The sequence below is a fragment of the Camellia sinensis genome, chromosome 3 (genome assembly GCF_055761805.1).
Source record: "Camellia sinensis isolate YWXY chromosome 3, ASM5576180v1, whole genome shotgun sequence".
NCBI lineage: Eukaryota > Viridiplantae > Streptophyta > Magnoliopsida > Ericales > Theaceae > Camellia > Camellia sinensis.
The window spans coordinates 133,092,625-133,111,662 of NC_138963.1; the positions used below are offsets into that span (position 1 = coordinate 133,092,625).

At 36.6% G+C, this 19,038-nt stretch overlaps 1 protein-coding gene across 6 annotated transcripts in view; it reads right to left on the bottom strand.

Moving 5' to 3' along the window:
• LOC114322461 (uncharacterized) overlaps positions 1-19,038 on the bottom strand; it is a 186,561-nt gene that overhangs the window by 5,607 nt on the left and 161,916 nt on the right. For all 6 annotated transcript variants that reach the window (XM_082920869.1, XM_082920871.1, XM_082920873.1 and 3 more), the window contains 15 exons: positions 15,816-15,914; positions 15,423-15,515; positions 11,904-12,030; positions 8,743-8,847; positions 8,525-8,600; positions 7,759-7,855; positions 6,759-6,838; positions 6,058-6,127; positions 5,406-5,492; positions 2,441-2,500; positions 2,166-2,279; positions 1,524-1,610; positions 1,319-1,387; positions 477-553; positions 284-320 (listed from right to left, as the gene is read on the bottom strand). In XM_082920869.1, the coding sequence (XP_082776995.1) occupies positions 1,533-1,610; positions 2,166-2,279; positions 2,441-2,500; positions 5,406-5,492; positions 6,058-6,127; positions 6,759-6,838; positions 7,759-7,855; positions 8,525-8,600; positions 8,743-8,847; positions 11,904-12,030; positions 15,423-15,515; positions 15,816-15,914 (1,086 nt within the window). In that variant the 3' untranslated portion in view covers positions 284-320; positions 477-553; positions 1,319-1,387; positions 1,524-1,532. The remainder of the gene's footprint in view (positions 1-283; positions 321-476; positions 554-1,318; positions 1,388-1,523; positions 1,611-2,165; positions 2,280-2,440; positions 2,501-5,405; positions 5,493-6,057; positions 6,128-6,758; positions 6,839-7,758; positions 7,856-8,524; positions 8,601-8,742; positions 8,848-11,903; positions 12,031-15,422; positions 15,516-15,815; positions 15,915-19,038) is intronic.

Here is a 19,038-nt window from a genome sequence, read left to right on the forward strand (position 1 = left end):
ATCCAATACTTGTCCCGTTATTTCCTACAGGTCTATTTAGGTTTCAAAAGGCTGTCCGTGCCAAGTTTCGGTGGTTTCGGTGGTTATTTCAAAATTTTGGCCCCTGAACAGGCATTTTAAGTCTTGTGTTTTACAATTTTCCTTCTAATTTTCTAACCGGAGATCCAATAGAGGTCCTGTTTGTTCCTACAAGTCTATTTACTAACATTGCAGCACAGCCTTACTATGATTAAAACAAGTGATTAAAATATGAGATTTCTCATATATAGCTCTAAGAACATACCAACATCAACATAGATCCTCTTTGCTGCAGCCTTGATCTGTTATGTAGATGGAAAAAAGATAACAAGAAAATGCAATAGGTTGTCAAGTTTTTGTACAATAAGAATATGAAAGTGAAGCTAAGTTTCTAACTGCCTAATTAAAAAGTGAAGCTAAGAGGCATGTCAACCAAAGTTGAGTTCAACCATCCATACCTTGAGTTCAAAAGTTTCTTTAGAAACTGTAGATGGAAAACTGTTAAGAGGCATGCCAACGAAAGTTGTTAACCCACCTAGGGCAAACAAAAAATTGAAGACAGCAGTTAAGAGAAATAGCTTGAAGAAGAAAATTCTGCAGGTGAGGAAATGAGTAAAGTTCAACTTTGCGTGAGTATTTTTTACACTGACGGATCCTCTTGCAGAGCTTTTATGAACTATTACAACAAAACATAAATAATAAACTAAATTTTAATTTTATTTTTATTTTTACGATTAATTATAACTTCAAAGAAGCATTTCTTACCCTTGACATTAAAGCAAAATCAAGTAAAATCAGAGTATCTTCACAAGAGAAACCAAGACACCACACAGCAAATACCATAAATTATATCAGGAAGTGGAACCAAAACCATAAGGACAATAATATGCAAAAAGTCACAAGTCAGCTGAACTGATAAAACAGAAAACCAGTAAGAAAAAGAACAATTTGCAACCCAGGCATCACATCTTTATAGTTATATTTATTTTACTAACACAAAGATACGAGAGAAAACAACAAATGAAGCTTCAGGTGCATTTGTGCTAATGCCAAATACTAATGCACCCAAAGAAGGCTTCAAAATAATTTGGAAGGCATACAACATGCAGTGGAATTCAAAAGAAAATTACAAGTCAACAGGATAAATGTTAAATAAGACCTGGAAGAAGGTAATGAAGATAGAAGTGGAGCTGAATGAAAGGAAAGTATATCTAATATTCAAATAAATAATACTACAAAGGGGGAATAGCCAATAAGAAAGTGCACAGGATCTGCCACATTCTGGTTTTAAGAAACTTACATTCAGATTCTTCCTCACTTTCATCATCACTCTCAACTTCCCATTCAGTAGATACAGCGTCAGAATCTGCTGCATTGATGAAACTGAAACTAGTAAAAAAATGATTAACAGTAGAGCTAGGACACAAGTACAAACAAAGACAGGATACAACATGTGACACGCCAACATTGATATTTCATAAAATGCAAGACATGAAACCAAATACCTTAGTAGCTCACATGGAGTCTCTTGCCATAGAGAATAAGAAATTGGTTAGCATCGCTGTCAACCAATGAACTTGAAAGAGCACATCCTATCCATTAAGAATGCCATTTTTAAATACCAAATGAAATCCAACAAGAAATAGATTCATATCGAATAGTGTTACAAATATCTAGATGCACAAGAGTCAAAAAAAGAGCTCATCTCTAGTAGATATCATGCCCGTCTGTAATAACCTAAAACCTGCCCACATCTTATTTACCTCCTGCACACATTAAACTAACATTTATATCTCAAGATTGTTGACACAGATTTAATCAATCAATCAACCAAACAGAGGAAGAAACACAAACAGGACAGCCAAAGGCCTCATTTTAAAAGACAACAGATCCAAAGATCAAAAATCTGAAGAGACCATGTCACAAACAGATCTGGGTAACCCATTTTTGGGCCCCACAAAAATGGATGACCCAAATCTATTCAACACTTACAAGAGCTAAGTACAAACAAAACAATTCCAAAATCCCATGTTCTTCCTTCAAGACAAAAAGGAATATTCTGAATGTAAAGAAAACAATTAATTATATCAAGCAAAGCTTGTTTGAAACAATAATACCCATCATAGAAACAAATACAGGGTACTTACAAGTCCCTTCTTCCTTCCACAGTTAATAAGTTCTCGGGAAAGATGACTTGTATCACAATGAGCAGAGACGTTGACAACTTCCCACCATTCTATTCGGATGGGGGTGAAGAGTTGCTTTAAAAGAATAAAACAAGAACAAGTAACTGCCAAATTAGTTCACAAAGTTGCTGAATTTAAGCAAAATAGGGAATGTAAAAGAATTATTAATTTCTGCAACGCTCCACCTAAAGTTGGAACACTTCTCTTCCATTATTATAACGAAACCAAGGGAATACCTTGTTAAAATTCCATCGTCCATTACGAGGTATGCAATCTTCACCATTACCAACCTTCAACTACAAGATCAAACCCCAAGCCAAACACCACAAATAAAAACAACCAAAGTCTATCAGCAGCCACACCCAGATTCAGAGCATCACAACCATCTGCAATATTTGTGTCTACTCTTTGCTGCTGAAAATAGTTTAGTTATTCAAATAAATAATAATAATAATAATAATAATAAAAAAATGATAATGACTAGTGTTGTTTACTCAATCTAATAGAATTATAATTTTGCCCATGTACTAATTAAAAGTAAAAACTAATTAATGCCTAAGATACACTACATAGGTGAAATAACCAAACCATCTATGAGAATATAAAATATTGTTAAAAAGTATTAACACCACCACCTGAGGATTTCCATTCATACAATACTCATGCATTATCTATTTTGTCCACTCCCCTTTTGGTGCACGACTGGTGTGGAACACCAGTGTCCTTTTTGTGCCAATCAAATTAGATCCTAACTTCACATTTCGTTCTTTCCCAGTGGCTTTCCAATAGCCAGACTCAGTTGCTCTCTTACTTTGTGAGCCATTTGGGTACTTCCTTCCACGAGAAGAAAAGAAGAACCACTCATTCTCTGAAGGAATGACTGATTTAGCTGGCAATATATACAAATCACTAACCATCCTCTGTACACAATAAATAGGACTTTATATTCTTCAAACACAAAATAATGTATTAAAGCATGTGAACCACAAAATAAATACAAACAATGGCACTTAATACCCATAAAACAGTGAAAGTAAGGCATAATATCCAGAAGCTAATGCATAATTACATCTACAAACATATCATTTTGTCCTATAGAAACCATACCACATGGGACACATATAGATATAATGAAAATTTTGAGTCAATGTCATCATAAATAATTCTTATTAATATAAGTTGTAAAAGTGCATATTAGTATAAGTCTTATTAATATTAGTTCTCAAGTGTACTGCTTCACATTACTCACTGAAACCAAACTAGAGTAGGGGATGCCCTTCAAACTAACATAAGAAAAAAATGAAAGTATAGACAATAGCTAGATACATAGGTGAAATAACCAAACCATTCACCAAAATCCCAAGAATGGTGAGAGAGGTAACGATCTGCTAAGAAGAACAAAAAAAAAAAAACAGATTTCTAACTTTTTCTAAGAATGGTGAAGATCTTCCAAGTTCCAATCTAGAAAAAAGGGGGAAAACTTAGGGTTTTGGTTCGGGACCTTGAAATCGTCATGAGAGAGAGAGAGAGAGGGAGATGGACAGATTGAGATAGCATCTGTAGAGTGAGAGGCCTATGCCCATCTGTAGAGGGAGATGGACAATACAATGGGTTCTCAGTCCTAGTTAATTGCATTACAGCATACATAAATAGGATAATTTTGGTACAAACAATACAATGGGTTCACTCACAAGATCACTCCATACTTGAAGAAAAATCAATCAATTTCAAATTCATTGTTGATAAAAGTGCATTTAGTTAAAAATTTAAAAGAGCAACATATTCCAATAAAAGGGGGAAAAAATTTAAAAGACATTTTAATATATATTTAAAAGACAGATTTTAATATATATATAAATCGTTCAAGACAGATTTAGGACTACAATCTATCATATACTCATATATATATATATATATAAATCCTTGAAGACAGATTTTAGGACAACAATCTATCATATATTTATCATATACTCATATATATATATATCTGTCTTCAAACTATCAGAGATAGAGAGAAGTGAATGCCGTCGGTGGAAATCAATCGGTGGCGAGAGAGAGCGAGAGGAAGAGAGACGAAGACGAAAAGGAGGAGGAGGAGGAGGAGGAGGAGGCGGTGTGAGAGAGTTTGAGGGAGCGGGAGACATACCTCTGTTTTGTGCCGCTTGAGGCTGTGGATTGAGAAAGAGTGAGAGTGAGAGTGAGAGTGAGAGTGAGAGTGAAAGGGAGAGAGAGAGTTAGAGCTTATTGGTTTATTCAGTAAAAGGGTCGGTCCAGTCTTTAACAAAAAAAAAAATATTGAAAAATGCAAAACGACGTAGTTTCGTTTGCTAAGTTATTGGCGACAAAAATCCTTCGGTAGCTATAAGTACCGTTCATCTTTTCCGCGACTATTTCATTTTTGTCGCCAAAACTTTACAATCGGTGACCAAAATTTCGTCGCTATATGTTAATATGGTCGCAAAAATATTTTTGGCGCTCCCGCCCAAAAAATTAATTTGGCGTCAAACCTTTTAGCGACTAAAAATCTTAACTCGTCGCCAATAGTGTAATTTTTGGCGACTTAACAATTAAATTGTCGCTGATTACATAAAATTGGCGACTAATTTCAGTTTGGTTGCTAAAAAATGTCGCCAAAATGTTTTTTGTTGTAGTGTTTCATTATTTTTTTCACTAAAGGATTGGGCAATTAATGATAATGCAATGATGTACATATTCTTTCCTTTTTTTGGTGAGCATGCCTCTTCCTAATACCTTCAAAGAAAAAAACGAAAAGAAAAATCAATTAACTTCATGGTGACATCATGACATGTGAGTCAAAGAAGTTCAAAACAGAGAGAGAGCTGTGATGAAAGATCAAGTTGCATTACATGTATAAAACTAGGATTGTTGGATGGCAAACTAGAAGAGAATGATAATATGACTTCAACTTCATCAAGTAATGAAAGAAAACACTCAAGGAATGTGCTGATGTTTGATAGTAACAAAAACTTTCCTTCCCTAGCTGTTATATATATTTTATTATTTATACATGTACATAACTTTTGGCAAGTTATGTAGGAAAAAAAATGAATATTTAACAACCTTAATTTAAATCGCTTTAGTGTTTGTTTGATTCAACATGACTTGGATGGCAAAGCATACATTAATATGATCTTTTGTGGGCATGGTCCCCAAAACAGGCATTTGTACAGCTTAAATCACCTGTAATATGAATAGAATGGGTGCCAACAACCATAGTTGACCGTCGACTTCAGCAGTTTCTCCCCAAACAACGTCCATTCTCCTAGCCTGCAATTACCAACAGGATCAAATGGTAAGAGTCATCCTAGACCTGCAGAGGAGAACAATTGCAATAAACATTATATGCCCACCAAAAAAAAGTTCTATCTGTATTTCGGTGGGCCATAAAAAACTAACACAGATCGGCGAGAAGACAAAAACATGGTTATTCCAACCAGCAGAAGCAAAAGAACTCATTGAAGCTCTGCAAACCATGCAGGACGACAAGGTTTCACAAAGAGCACACAACCAAGTGCAGACACACACGCAAAGTAGACTGCAGAAAGAACTAAAGATAATAAAGGCAAAAATGAAGCATGCATAGAAATTTGTTGGTGAAAGGAGTTTTTTTTTTTTTTCTTTTCAATTACACCTTGCCGAGTGCAATATGTGTACAAAGCCTTTGCCGTTGATATCTATTTTGTAGAAGCATTGCAACTCCTTGCATGATAGCCCATTGAAGGAACAATTGCACCCCTCTCCGCACAGTACATGTACAGTCTCACTCATTAAAAAAAAACAAAAAACAAAAACAAAAACAAAATTTCAATATGCACTTAAGAAGGATAATAACCTGCTTCTGGGTCTCCCAAGTGAGACTGATAAGTGCCATGGCCATAGCGAAGTAGTGATGTTTTATCCACCTACATCATCCAAGTAATGACACAATTCGAAAAATAAAGAGAATGAGCCTGCCAGTTGAATAAAAAGCATGATATGAGTCCAGTAATATTGAACATGGCAGAAATTCGTTGGAATTAGAATGTAGTTGCTGCTGCTGCATATAAGAGAACAAGATACTGCCAGAAAAACTCAATTTAACAAAATTAAACATGTCTATTTGGAGTCAACTCAATGAATTCTTTTGCAACATGCAGCTCCATCTAGAGTAATATCCTCCTTTCATTATTGACAACCATTATTTTTTTCATATACTCTACCCTCTGTTCATTTTCTAATTCATTGCAATATGCAGTTTGACAACACACTGTATAAATTCATTTACTGAATATCATGCCATAATTTTAAGCATTGAAGTCAAAAGATTCCTTTGGCAACTCTATTTTATAGCATAAATTCATTGCCAGTAAAATTGCATATTCACTTTCCCTCCTGAAAGGCATGGGAGATGAAATTACTAATGTCTGACTATGAAAATATGTTTTAAAAAAATCTCAATCACAAATACACAAATAGTTTAAATGATGAAGAATAAATGCAAGGCAATCTTAGCACAAAATTCAACTAAATGCATATAAGATCATATCAAATTACCATGGGCGAATATCACTTCCATTCACTCTAAGTATGTTCTCTCGCGAAGCCAAACCTGTGTAGAGAATTAACAACCATGCCTGAAAAACAAACTTACTTGGTAAGTCAACGAGAGATGGAAATAGCTGAACAAATGACCCAAGAGACATCAATGCTGGAAACACACTTAGAAACGATTGTTCAAATCTGCATCAAAAAAGAAAACAGAAAAAAAATATATGTATGAAAGTCAGTAATGCCCTTCACTGCAGATTGAGTCCACAGTATCTCCGAAAGCATTCTTTTAGATCCTCCTTTTTGAAATTAAACATATGTGTTTAGTTGTCAAAATTTCCGTTAGGCTCAATTAGTTTCAGTACGAAATTACAATACCATATTTTGTTCCAACAAGGTCGGGAAGGTGCATAATAACTTTAAACATACAAAATAAGATGTGGCACCACATAAGCAACAAAATTTATTTCTGAAGTAGCATTGACAGGACAAAAATAAAATAAAACTACAATTATGAATACCAATATATGAAGGGTCTTGTTAACAAGTGTCCCGGGGACACGAAAAGTAGACCCAAATTTTTTATTTGAAAACACAAGACACTTTTTATTAAATTCAATGCAGTTTTTATGGAAATTAATGCACTTCTTTTAACTGTTTGACCTATTTTCAAGACACTCCTTTATTTCAATTCCAATATCCAGCACTTTTGGCATTTGTCATGTACAAATATCTCGAGGACACAACAATTGCACGAATTATAACTAAGATCATTCCAATAAAATAAATTAAATATATCTTTTAAGAACAGAACCAAAAAGATGACATGAGGAACTTAGCATTAATGGGAAAAACTACAAATGCAAGACTGATGTTAGAGGAGGATAAGTTACCAAAATATTTGATATACATGTTGCATACTTCTTTTCTACTTCTAAATCTGAAAATTCAGTCAAATAAAGAAACTAAACCCCAAGCAAAGAATCATGCCAATTTCAAATCATACCTGAGGGAAAAATGTAGGGAAATTAGTTAAAAGTTTTCTCTTGTTAAGATTCCGAAAGTCCAGTGTAGCTTCAGCAACAACAGGGTCTAAAAGTTCACTGCAATGAAACATTGGAAGAGTGATTTTCAAATACGATTTATCATATGATATGCCATCATAAATAAAGAATAATTGTTAGATGAAATCATAATTTCTTTTTTTCCCCATAAATAACTTATTGTGAAAGGACTACAAACATCTTTACCAGCCCAAACATGAATGAATGAATAGGGTCTTTTAATTCGATGGACTCCTCTCCTCTTCAGGTGGGAAATTCTCCAAAACTGGTTTAAGACGTTGGCCAATCACTTTAAAAACATTACCATTCTTGGGATTTTCAATCTGGGCCCCATGAGAAAAAACAGTTTTAACTATGAAACGGCCCAGTCCATCTAGATCTCAATTTACCAGGAAACAAATGTAGTCTAGTTTTATACAAAAGAACCTTTTGTGAAGGATTAACAATTCCTTTGAGTACAAACAATATTAACATTAAAAACATATCATATACAATGACACGGGGAGGACTAGTCAATCAACTAGATGCCCTTTTTTCTTCCAAAACAGCACACCTTTTCTGCTCCCTTATCGACAAAAATATGCAATCCTGCCTTTAGGCAATAGAAATATTATCCTTTATTCGATGAAAAGCTACAAATACAAGACCCATGTGAGTAAAAAGGTATACATCTTATGTAGAGGGGTAGAAAATTAAGATAAAAATTACCATTTGTTTTGCTGAATTCGAGCAGCCCGAGCACCCTTGACAACATTGCGGTCAAATCTAGCGTTTTTGCTATTATCTAAGTCACCAAATATATATTTCATAAAAGGAACAAATAAAGAACAGAAGACGGGTAGTAATTAAAAGGAAAAACAAATAAGTATTTGAAGACCAAAATCAAAATATTAAAGGACTGGAGGTACAATGAAATCTTATCTAACCTTTGAGAGAGGTTTTGTGGACGTTATGAGATGATTTAGAAGCATACCGAGTCTTATGGGCCTTGTTGAGCAATTGATATTGTTGAAGGCTTAAATGTAGTTTTTCTACAAATTTAAATTAAATTCATTAAATCACAATTAAATACAAATTGAGAGAATGAATATAATATCCAAAATTCATAGAACAGCTATGTAATTTTAAGCATTCATCACACCTCCCAACCAACTTTATTGCTAGAACCTAGCAATTAGGGTGACTAAAATAAAATCAAAAAGTAAAATAAAAGCAACAACTCTAAACCACTTCTGCAAGAAATCACGATTGAATTTAGCACATGCAACAAGCCCTTAATCCAATAGGTTACCCCTCGTGGACGAGTAAAAGTCTCATGAGGGTTTCCAAAGATGTTACCCACAAACATCCAAAAATTACTTTACTAAAGGGATTTTTTTCATTCTCATGCCAAAGTTAAAGAATCAGCCATGAATTTCACAACCTTAACAAGATAATCAATCAAAGTTCAAGACGCTAGCAGCAAATACAGATATCTCATGACATTCAAAATTTGGAGTGTGTGAAAAAAATTTAGCAAACACAGACACAACCTTAGCCTTAAAGTGAAATATAACCAAAATCTCTTTTTGTAACATGCTTCGACTCAAATCTCACAAGTTATTGCACTCAACACATAAATCACTCAGAATATGATGCAAAAATTGCTCTCAATATATGCGAGTAGAACAATGTAAATCAAAGGCAAAATATCCCGCATACTAATTTTTTTGAAAAACGCTAATATGAAAGAATAAATAAATAGTCTAATGAATGGAATATCAAATACGGGTGTGTTTGGTAATGTTTACGTTTTCAGGTGGGTGGCGGATGACGGGTGGTGGTGGGTTGTGGGTAGGTGGCGGGCGGGTGGGTGGTGGTGGTGGTGGTGGTGGTGGCGGCAACGGGTGGGTGGCGGATGGCGGGTGGTAGTGGGTGGTGGCGGGTGGGTGACGATGGCGGGTGATGGATGGTAGCGAGTGGGTGGTGGTGGCGGCAGTGGCGGCGGCAGGTGGTGGTAGCAAGTGGGTGGCGGATGGCGGGTGGTGGCGGGTAGGTGGCGTGTGGTGGTGGTGGTGGGTGGGTGGGTGACGGTGGCGGGTGGTAGGTGGTAGCGAGTGGGTGGTGGTGGTGAGTGTGTGGGTGATGGTGGTGGTGGTGAGTGGGTGGTGGTGGGTGGTGGGTGGTGGTGGCAGGTGGGTGGAGGGTGGGTGGTGGTGGCAGAAGACGGTGGTGGAAAATGGTGTCGGGTGGTGGCTAATGTTGGGTGGCAAAAAAAAAAAACTGAAAGCTCAAAATGAAAACACATTTTTTGTGTTTTCATTTTTTGGCCAAATTTATAAACGACCACTGATTTATAAATCAAAAATTTTACCAAACAAGTTTTTATTTGAGTTTTTTAAATTTTTGTAAATATAAACAAAAAATTGAAAACGTCAGTGTTACCAAACGGCACCGAATTAAAATTTCTAGAGATATTACCCACAAACGTCAAAAAATTTGTTTACTCAAAGGATTTCTTTCGTTCTCATGCTAATGTTAAAGAAAAAAAGTCATGAATTTCACAATCTTAACAAAATAATCAATCAAAGTTCAAGACACTAGCAGCAAGTAAAGATATCTCATGACATTCAGAATTTGGAGTGTGTGAAAAAGTTTAGCCAACACAGACACAACCTTAGCCTTAAAATGAAATATAACCCAAATCTCTTTCTGAAACATGCTTCGACTCAAATCTCACTAGTTATTGCATTCAACAAATAAATCACTCAGAATATGGTGTGAAAATTACTCTCAATATATGCGAGTAGAATAATGTAAATCAAAGGCAAAATATCCCGCATACTAATTTTTTGGAAAAACGCTATAATGAAAGAATAAATAAATAGTCGCATGAATGGAATACCATATACTGAGAATTAAAATTACCATACCGTCACGCCTATCCATCATGTCCACTTGTAAACTATACCACTCTCAAGATCAAATAGGACTTTTATTTGGTTGTAATGTTTGGGTCGAGGAATTACGAAAAAATAATAAAAACGTAAAGTTGAATAAAAAAATGGATGTCTGAGACATTATTGGCATAAAAATAAGCTCTAATCTGAGAGATTATTGGCATAAAAAAAAACACAGTTAGAGCATTATTCCAAATGTTTTGCTCTTTTTCTTACTTTTTTTTTTTGTCTTTTTCAAGTTCCTCCTCCTGCTTTTTTTTTTCTTTTCGTTTTGCCCCCCCCCCCACCACTCATTGAACACAATTTATTTCTTCTTCTTTTTTTTCCACCTTCTCTCCTCTTTTTACTTTTTTTTTTTTTCAAACAAATTTGCCATTGCCAAACTCAACTTACCCAACATATCTACAAAATTGAAAAGAAAGTATAGGTTGTGGGGTTAAACAAAGAAAGGCTAACATAAAGGCTCAAATTGGTTTCTAATGAAGTAATAATAAAGGAAAGAAAAATAAATAAAAGGCTCAATGAAACAAAGATGGCCTAAAATCATCTCTCAATTCATGATCTCAAGGGAATAAAAGTATGGTAACAAATTGATTTATCCTCAACATTCAACCAAAATTAAGAAATAATGAGACTAAACAACAAATTAATGCGCTTCCAAAGAAAATTAAGAGCAGATGTATCACAACCCTCCAATAAAAGATTAGCACAAAACTCGTAGGCTCAAAAGTCTCCACTATCATTCTTCAAGATTTTCAAGTCATATCCACTTATCAACTAAAAATCATATTCATGTGGCTAAAGTGTAGTGCAATGATTTCCAAATACGAACACGTGGAATACTTTAAGTGGATATGATTTGAAAATCGAACACGTGGAATACTTTAAGTGGAATACTTTAAGTGGATATGATTAATAGAAGCCGTGTCAACAGAATAATTTTAAGTGGATATGATTTGATTAATATATGATAATATATGATTTGATTAATACGAACACGTGGAATACTTTAAGTGGATATGATTAATAGAAGCCGTGTCAACAGAATAATTTTGATCTTTTACTCATGAAATACGATATCCATTTCCAAGAAATTGTAGCAATGTAAGTGAATTTATTCTTGAGTGACAACTGAGATTAGAAATTACCTGGTTGTCGACTCTGCCAGCTGGTGCAGGAGGCAAGACGAGATCTGCTTCCAGATCGAGTTGAAGATATGCGCGCACGCCCATCACCTTCTATCTCCATGCCCATGTCAGCTTCCAAAGAATGACGCTTTGCATCACAACATCGAAAAGGATAAATGAAAAAAATAAAAACCAAAAAAAACCTGCGCCCAATTTAGTCTCCATTTCCAAGCAATGGCAGCAATGTAAGTGAAGGAATTCTTGAGTGAGAACTGAGATTACCTGGTTGTTGACACACTGTTCAGTTGAGGAATTCTTTAGTCTTCATCGCTTGTGTTACTACTCGCTGCTCAGTTGCCAGTGAATAAAAAAAGGTCTACATTTATCTCCCAAAAAACACGTGGATTTATTATATATAGCCCAACAGACATTAATTATGTAGCAACTACCACCAATAAACTACTAACTTAACCCTATTCTTGTTTTTTCTTTTGTTTTTCTTTTTTTTTTTGGGTTAAGTATGAAAGCCAATTTGTAGACATAAGCAGTAACTCAAAAATAAAATACTACTCATGCCAATTAGTTTCTCAATTTTCTCTTGACCCCATGCTCTAAGGATTTGCAAAGCACACAAATTTCTATCCTAAAATGCCAATTGCTGAGGTTTAATTGTTCTACAGGCTAGGCGTAAGCTCTCTCTTAGAGGGGGTATTGCCTTTGGCATGTCATGAACTTCATTGTAAATCCTCTTTTATGGCAATAAAACACTTACCCCTTAAAAAGCATAGCATGACGAACAATGCCTCTGCGCCACAGAAGCCGAGAAAAGGAAAACTAACAAATATCAACTATATTCAATATTGGAAATGGAAAGAAAATAATTCTTCCAGGATATGGTTGAATTCTTTTGGATATCACAAACTGTAAACATTTAGATTTAGTCAATACTATAGAATAGGAAAGTTTATTAGGATCAAAATTAGTAGCTAAATAATAGCTAATCAGTCCTCAGAATCAGTAGCTAATTAGTAGCTAATCAATTCCTAATTTTATGCCTTGTATCTCCTATAAATAGAGGTGCTATGTACATTATTTAAATATGAGAATAAGAAATATTGTTCTTTCTAGCTTTCATGGTATCAAAGCTGAGGGCTTATTCTCTGACCCTTCTGAGGTAATCCTAGAACCAGCAAGCTGTCCTTCACCATATCAGAAACCACATCTGAATCCACTGTTACCGTTTCACCGAAAAACATTGAGAAACATGTCTCCAACATTGATTCTCACTCGGTGCAAATCACCAGCATTAAACTCAACGGTGATAATTTCTTGCGTTGGTTTCAGTCTATCCAGATGTACATTCGGGGGCATCCGATCACATGACTTCTTTCTCTTCTTTATTCAATACTTATTTATTTTATTTTGAAAGTGAAAGAGTTAGGATTGCTGATGGCAATTTCTCACCCATTGTAGGAAAAGTTCAAATAAAATTTTTACAAAATATTACTCTTCACTCTGTCCTTCATGTTCCTAAGCTGGCCCGCAAGTTGTTGTCTGCCAGTAAATTATCCAAAAACTCTCACTTTCGTGTTGTTTTCTTTGACTCTCATCGTGAATTTCAGGACCGAAACTTGGGGAGGTTGATTGGCAGTGCTAGAATGGTCGATGGTCTTTACTACTTTGATGATGACATATCCAGCAATAAAACAACTCAAGGCTATGGTTGTAGTATTAGTTCACTTTCGGCTCGCGAACAAATAATGCTTTGGCATTTTAGACTAGGACATCCTAGTTTTTCATATCTTAAACATTTGTTTCCTAACTTGTTTAAAAATTTGGATTGCTCGTCTTTTCAATGTGAAAGTTGTTATTTATCTAAAAGTCATCGAACTACTTATCTTACAAAACCCTACCGTGCCTCTAAACCATTCTCTACTTAATTCATAGTGATGTGGGGTTTCTCCAAGGTTACCACCGTGACTGGTATTAAAGTGGTTTGTAACTTTTATAGATGATCACACTTGGCTTTGCTAGGTTTGTTTGATGAAAGACAAATTTGAAGTAAAAAACGTGTTTCAAGATTTTTACAAAATGATTGACAATCAATTTCATTCAAAATTAGTATTTTTCAAGCTGATAATGGAAAAGAGTACTTCAATGAAAATCTAGGGAATTTTTTAGGGAAAAAGGTATTTTTCATCAATCTATATGTCGTGACACTCAACAAAATAGTATTGCCGAAAGAAAAAATAAGCATTTACTGAAAGTAGCCTGAACCATAATGTTCTCTATGTATGTTCCCAAATATCTATGGAGAGATGCCATTTTGACAGCCTCTTATTTAATTAACAGAATGCCTACCCGGGTTTTGCAATATGTCACACCCCTAGAATATTTCAAAAAAACCTTTCTTGATTGCAGAATTAATTCAGATTTGCCTTCAAAAATTTTTTGCTATACTATTTTCGTTCACATACCCAGCCAAATTCGATCCACACTTGATCTTAGAGCAGAAAAATTGTGTTTTCATCGGGTATGCTCCAAACAAAAGAGGCTACAAGTGCTATAATCCTCAAACAAAAACATTTGGGTGATTATGGATGTCTCCTTTCTTGAAACTCAATCCTATTTTACCAAAAATTCTCTTCAAGGGGAGAAAAAGAAAAAGGAAGAAAATTTTATGCAGACAACTTCGGATCTCTTACCAAATCCTATTCGATCTCCATCCCTTGTTTTCTGAAAAACGAGAACAGAAACAGGGTATTCAAGATAGGTAGAACGATGGAAATCCCAGTCCAACTTCTCCAAACATAGAAGGCTCACAAGCAGGGGGAGAAATACTACAATTGGAGCAAACTGTTCCCGAACCTGAGTTTTTGGTTTATGCTCGGAAAAATACTCAAAGAAAAAGTAAAGACTAGCCAACCACTCTACCACAAAGCCAATCAGAATCTCTTAAAAAAGGTCCCTCAAGTAGTTCAGGTATTCCTAATCTGGTTCCTCCATCATCTGTCTCTACTTCATCTCCATTTCCTTCAGCGGTTTTACCTAATGTTATACCCACAGATTGTGATCTTCCTCTAGCCATTAGGAAAGGAATTCGAAAATGTACCCAACATTCCATTGCGAAATATTTATCTTATGACAAACTTTCCAAAAGTCATAGAGCATTTACTTCAAAAATATCTAACCTGTTTGTTCCTAGAATTATTAAGGAAGCCTTGGATGATCCTAATTGGAAATCAACAGTTATGGAAGAGATGAATGCTCTAGAAAAGAACGGTACTTGGATGTTAGTGAATCTGCCTAAGGACAAAAGACAGTAGGTCGGTGACATCCAGCATCCAGCCACTGTCCTAAATAGTAGGGACTCCTGGTCTTGGATTGGTCACCCACTGTCTTTGGGTTGGTGACATCTTCCCATTCATTTAGAGGCCCTATGGCTCCTAAAGACAAGGATAGGGCCATAAAATCACCATTTCTTCTACGCAGAATTTAAAAAGCGTACACTAGACATTACACTAGAAAATAAATCTTTACCTTCATGGATTCAATCTCTGCCATAGCTAATCCTTTTTGGTAAAGAGCTTCCGCTAATTGGTCACGTGCTGTCTCCATCTTCTTCTTCATTTTCTGTTAATAACAGAGAAAAAAGTAATATAAGCTTCCATTACTTTATAATATGAACCAGTCAGGCAAACAACAAAACAAACTCAGAGGGAGAACATCTGCAAGTGCCTCACTCCACAGCTAGATGTCAGTTCATTACATGTTTTTATTGGTAGCACTCAAAAAGTTTGAAACCACAATTATAGAGAACTAAGATCGTGCCTTCCTCGTACCATTCCATAGAAAAGAAGATAATACCTCAGTAGTTCAGTTTCCTGAGGATTTTGAGTGAGAAGAAAAGACACTGGAAACATAGATACAAACCTCAGCCCCCTCATCTTCTGGATCACTTTTGAAAGAAAAGTACTTCGCTAATTCATCTGTGTCAACACTACCAATCACCTCATCTGCTGCCTCTATAATCTGCGAGTAGCACTTTGTAAGAACAACCAAGTGGAATAGTAAATAATAATAATAATTTTATAATACTACTAATAAAAAATAGTAAAAAGATAGAACTAAATATTTTAATTTTTTGCAGGGATGATAACGGTACTATCATCAATTATATACATTGCAGATTTAGAATAAGCGTGCAAGCAATATAAGCAAATCATTTTTTTTTTAAACAGTTCAATTTTCTATAAGGATGTGCTTGGATCTTGAATGTGTACCAATTTGTGGGGGGAAAAGAAGAGGGAGGGAAATCCCTACGAAAATCAAAGATTTCAAACACAGGCTAAAGGATAAGTTATAATACAACAGATGCTCCCTAATTATTATTTTTCTGTACAATCTGTTCATCATACCATTTTAGGTTTGATTCTAAGTAGGGTAGGGATAGGTGACAAGATGATGAAAAGATTTCAAATAACACCAGATGGAAAAGTAAGAAAGATAATAGTCAGAAAAGATAGCAAGGGCTGCAAAACCTTTCACTAGGAGAGAGCTATTAAGATTACCATTACATTCATGATGGTGAAGAAGACCTCCTGGTGTATAGAAACGCAGCACAGAAGAGGGCTTGCCAAGTGGCAGCCTCTGCTGATTCTGACAGTGATGGCCATTACAAGACCTAACCAAAGACTGGAGGCATGGGTAATGGAGTACACTAAATGTGCTCCCAGGTACAGAGGATGTACAAAGCATGACTGCATCCCCTGAGGATAGGGAATCCCATGCACCAGTGAGACGCAACTCTCTCTCTCTCTCTCTCTCTCTCTCTCACACACACACACACAGATTGACCACCTCAAGGTCAAGGTGTGAGTCTTGAAAAGGGAATACACCATGGAAAACTCTTGGCTCTAACCACAAAGCCATATAAACCCAAAGAGCCCATGAATAGGTGATGCGTTCCGCATCAATAGGTCATGTCATGATTGAGTAGGTTAAGTCACGACCTATGTTACGTGGGTAAGGATCTCAGGTGTACGATGTGTAGATGGACATTCACCCATAAGCATATTTAATAATCAAACTCATATTATGCATAAAATGCTATATGACATCTGTGAATCTGCCTAAGGACAAAAAGACAGTAGGGTGCCAATGGGTATTTATAGTGAAGTGCAAAGCTGATGGTAGCGTGGAAAGATATAAGGTGAGACTCGTGGCAAAAAGGTTTACACAAACCCTCGGGATTGACTACCAAGAAACCTTTGCTCCAGTTGCCAAGATGAACTCAATTCGGGTTTTACTGTCACTAGCAGTTAATTCCAGCTGGCCTCTACATCAATTAAATGTAAAAAATGCCTTCTTAAATGGAAATCTAGAAGAAGTCTATATGAACCTACCTCCAGGTTTTGAAAAGAAGTTTGGTATAGATAAAGTCTGCAAATTAAACAAGTCTCTATACGGCCTCAAACAATCCCCAAGGGCGTGGTTTGAACGCTTTGGGAAGGTTGTAAAAAACCTTGGATACAGTTAAAGCCAAGCAGACCATACTATGTTCTATAAACATTCAAGAGAAGGTAAAGTAGCTATCTTGATTGTTTATGTAGATGACATAATTCTAACAGGTAATGATAGTGCCGAATCGAAAAAGTAAAAGAAGGGACTTGCTAAAGATTTCGAGATAAAGGTCCTGGAGCACTAAGATACTTCCTTGAAATGGAGTTCGCTAGATCTAAGGAGGGCATTTTTGTCACTTAGCGCAAGTACACAATTGACTTGCTCAAAAAAACAGGCTTGCTCGGATGTAAAGCTGCTGACACACCAACCGAGCTCAACTTGAAGCTACAGCATGCTAGAATTGAAGATGTGGTGAATATAGACCAGTTTCAGAGACCCGTTGGAAGACTGATATACCAATCTCACACACGTCCCAACATAGCATTCGTAGTAAGCAGAGTAAGCCAATTCATGCATTCACCAAGAAAGGAGAACTTTGAAGAAGCATACAGGATCCTAAGGTATCTAAAGGGAACTCCTGATAAAGGCTTGATATTTAAAAAACAAGGACATCTTCAAGTGGAAGTACATACAGATGCAAATTGGGTTGGAAGCATCACTAACCGGAAATCACATTCCTTGGACTTCTTACATTTACTTTGGTAATCACATAACCTTTTTTCTTTTCAAGGCCCACCGGCCATACCACCGGCCCCAGAGGTTCTTCTACTGCCATTGGAATTTCCTCAGATTCAGACGACGACAACGACGATGACCTTCCCGTTGCTACAAGGGTCACAAGGTTCAGGACCAGCAGGTCAGTACTTCCAGATGTTGAAGAAGAACAAAGTGCTAGGGCCGCACCAACTACTAAGGCTGAGCCAGTTGTGGAGGCCGTAGAAAATGAAGTTCCCCCTGCTGTGAAAGTTGTTGCGGGCAGCCTAGTTGGAGTGTGCAGAGCCTCCAAACCCCGCTGATTCTGTGCACTCCGACCGTTCCTTTGTCGGCAGTACTTCTAGATGTTGAAGAAAAACCAAGTGCTGGGGCCCCACCAACTACTGAGGCTGAGCCAGTTGTGGAGGCTGCAAAAAATGAAGTTTCCCCTGTTGTGGAAGTTGTTGCGGGCGGCCTAGTTGGAGGGTGCAGAGCCTCCAAACCTCGCTAATTCTGTGCACTCCGACCGTTCCTCTGTCGGCGGAGAGGATTTTTGCCCAAAGACCCCAAGGGAAGATAGCGGCATGAGAGAGCTGCTGGAAGTTGCACCACCTCCCTTTGGTGGTTCCTCCCAGTCCACTGAGTCTCCATTGGTTCAGCAGACCCCACTTCCGAACGCCCAAGTGGCTAAGGAGAGTGCAAGTGTAGCGACTGCTTTCACTATTCCTGCTGTAGCCCCTCTAAATTTGGACCGACTTGCAGAGGTAGCTGTCACTTTAGCCACCCACACTGTTATTGCTGTCGCTGGGACCTCTGACCCAGTTGCTTTGGCAACCTTTGAACAGCTGGCAGACTTGTACCCCACTCACTTTCCGAAAGTGCCAGCTGACCTTGGGTTATCCCAAATTTTTTATACTGGAATAGATACCACTGTTGTTCCAGATCTGAACGTTGGAGACTACCAGATGGATGACCTCTTTTCGGAGCGACATGACGGTGC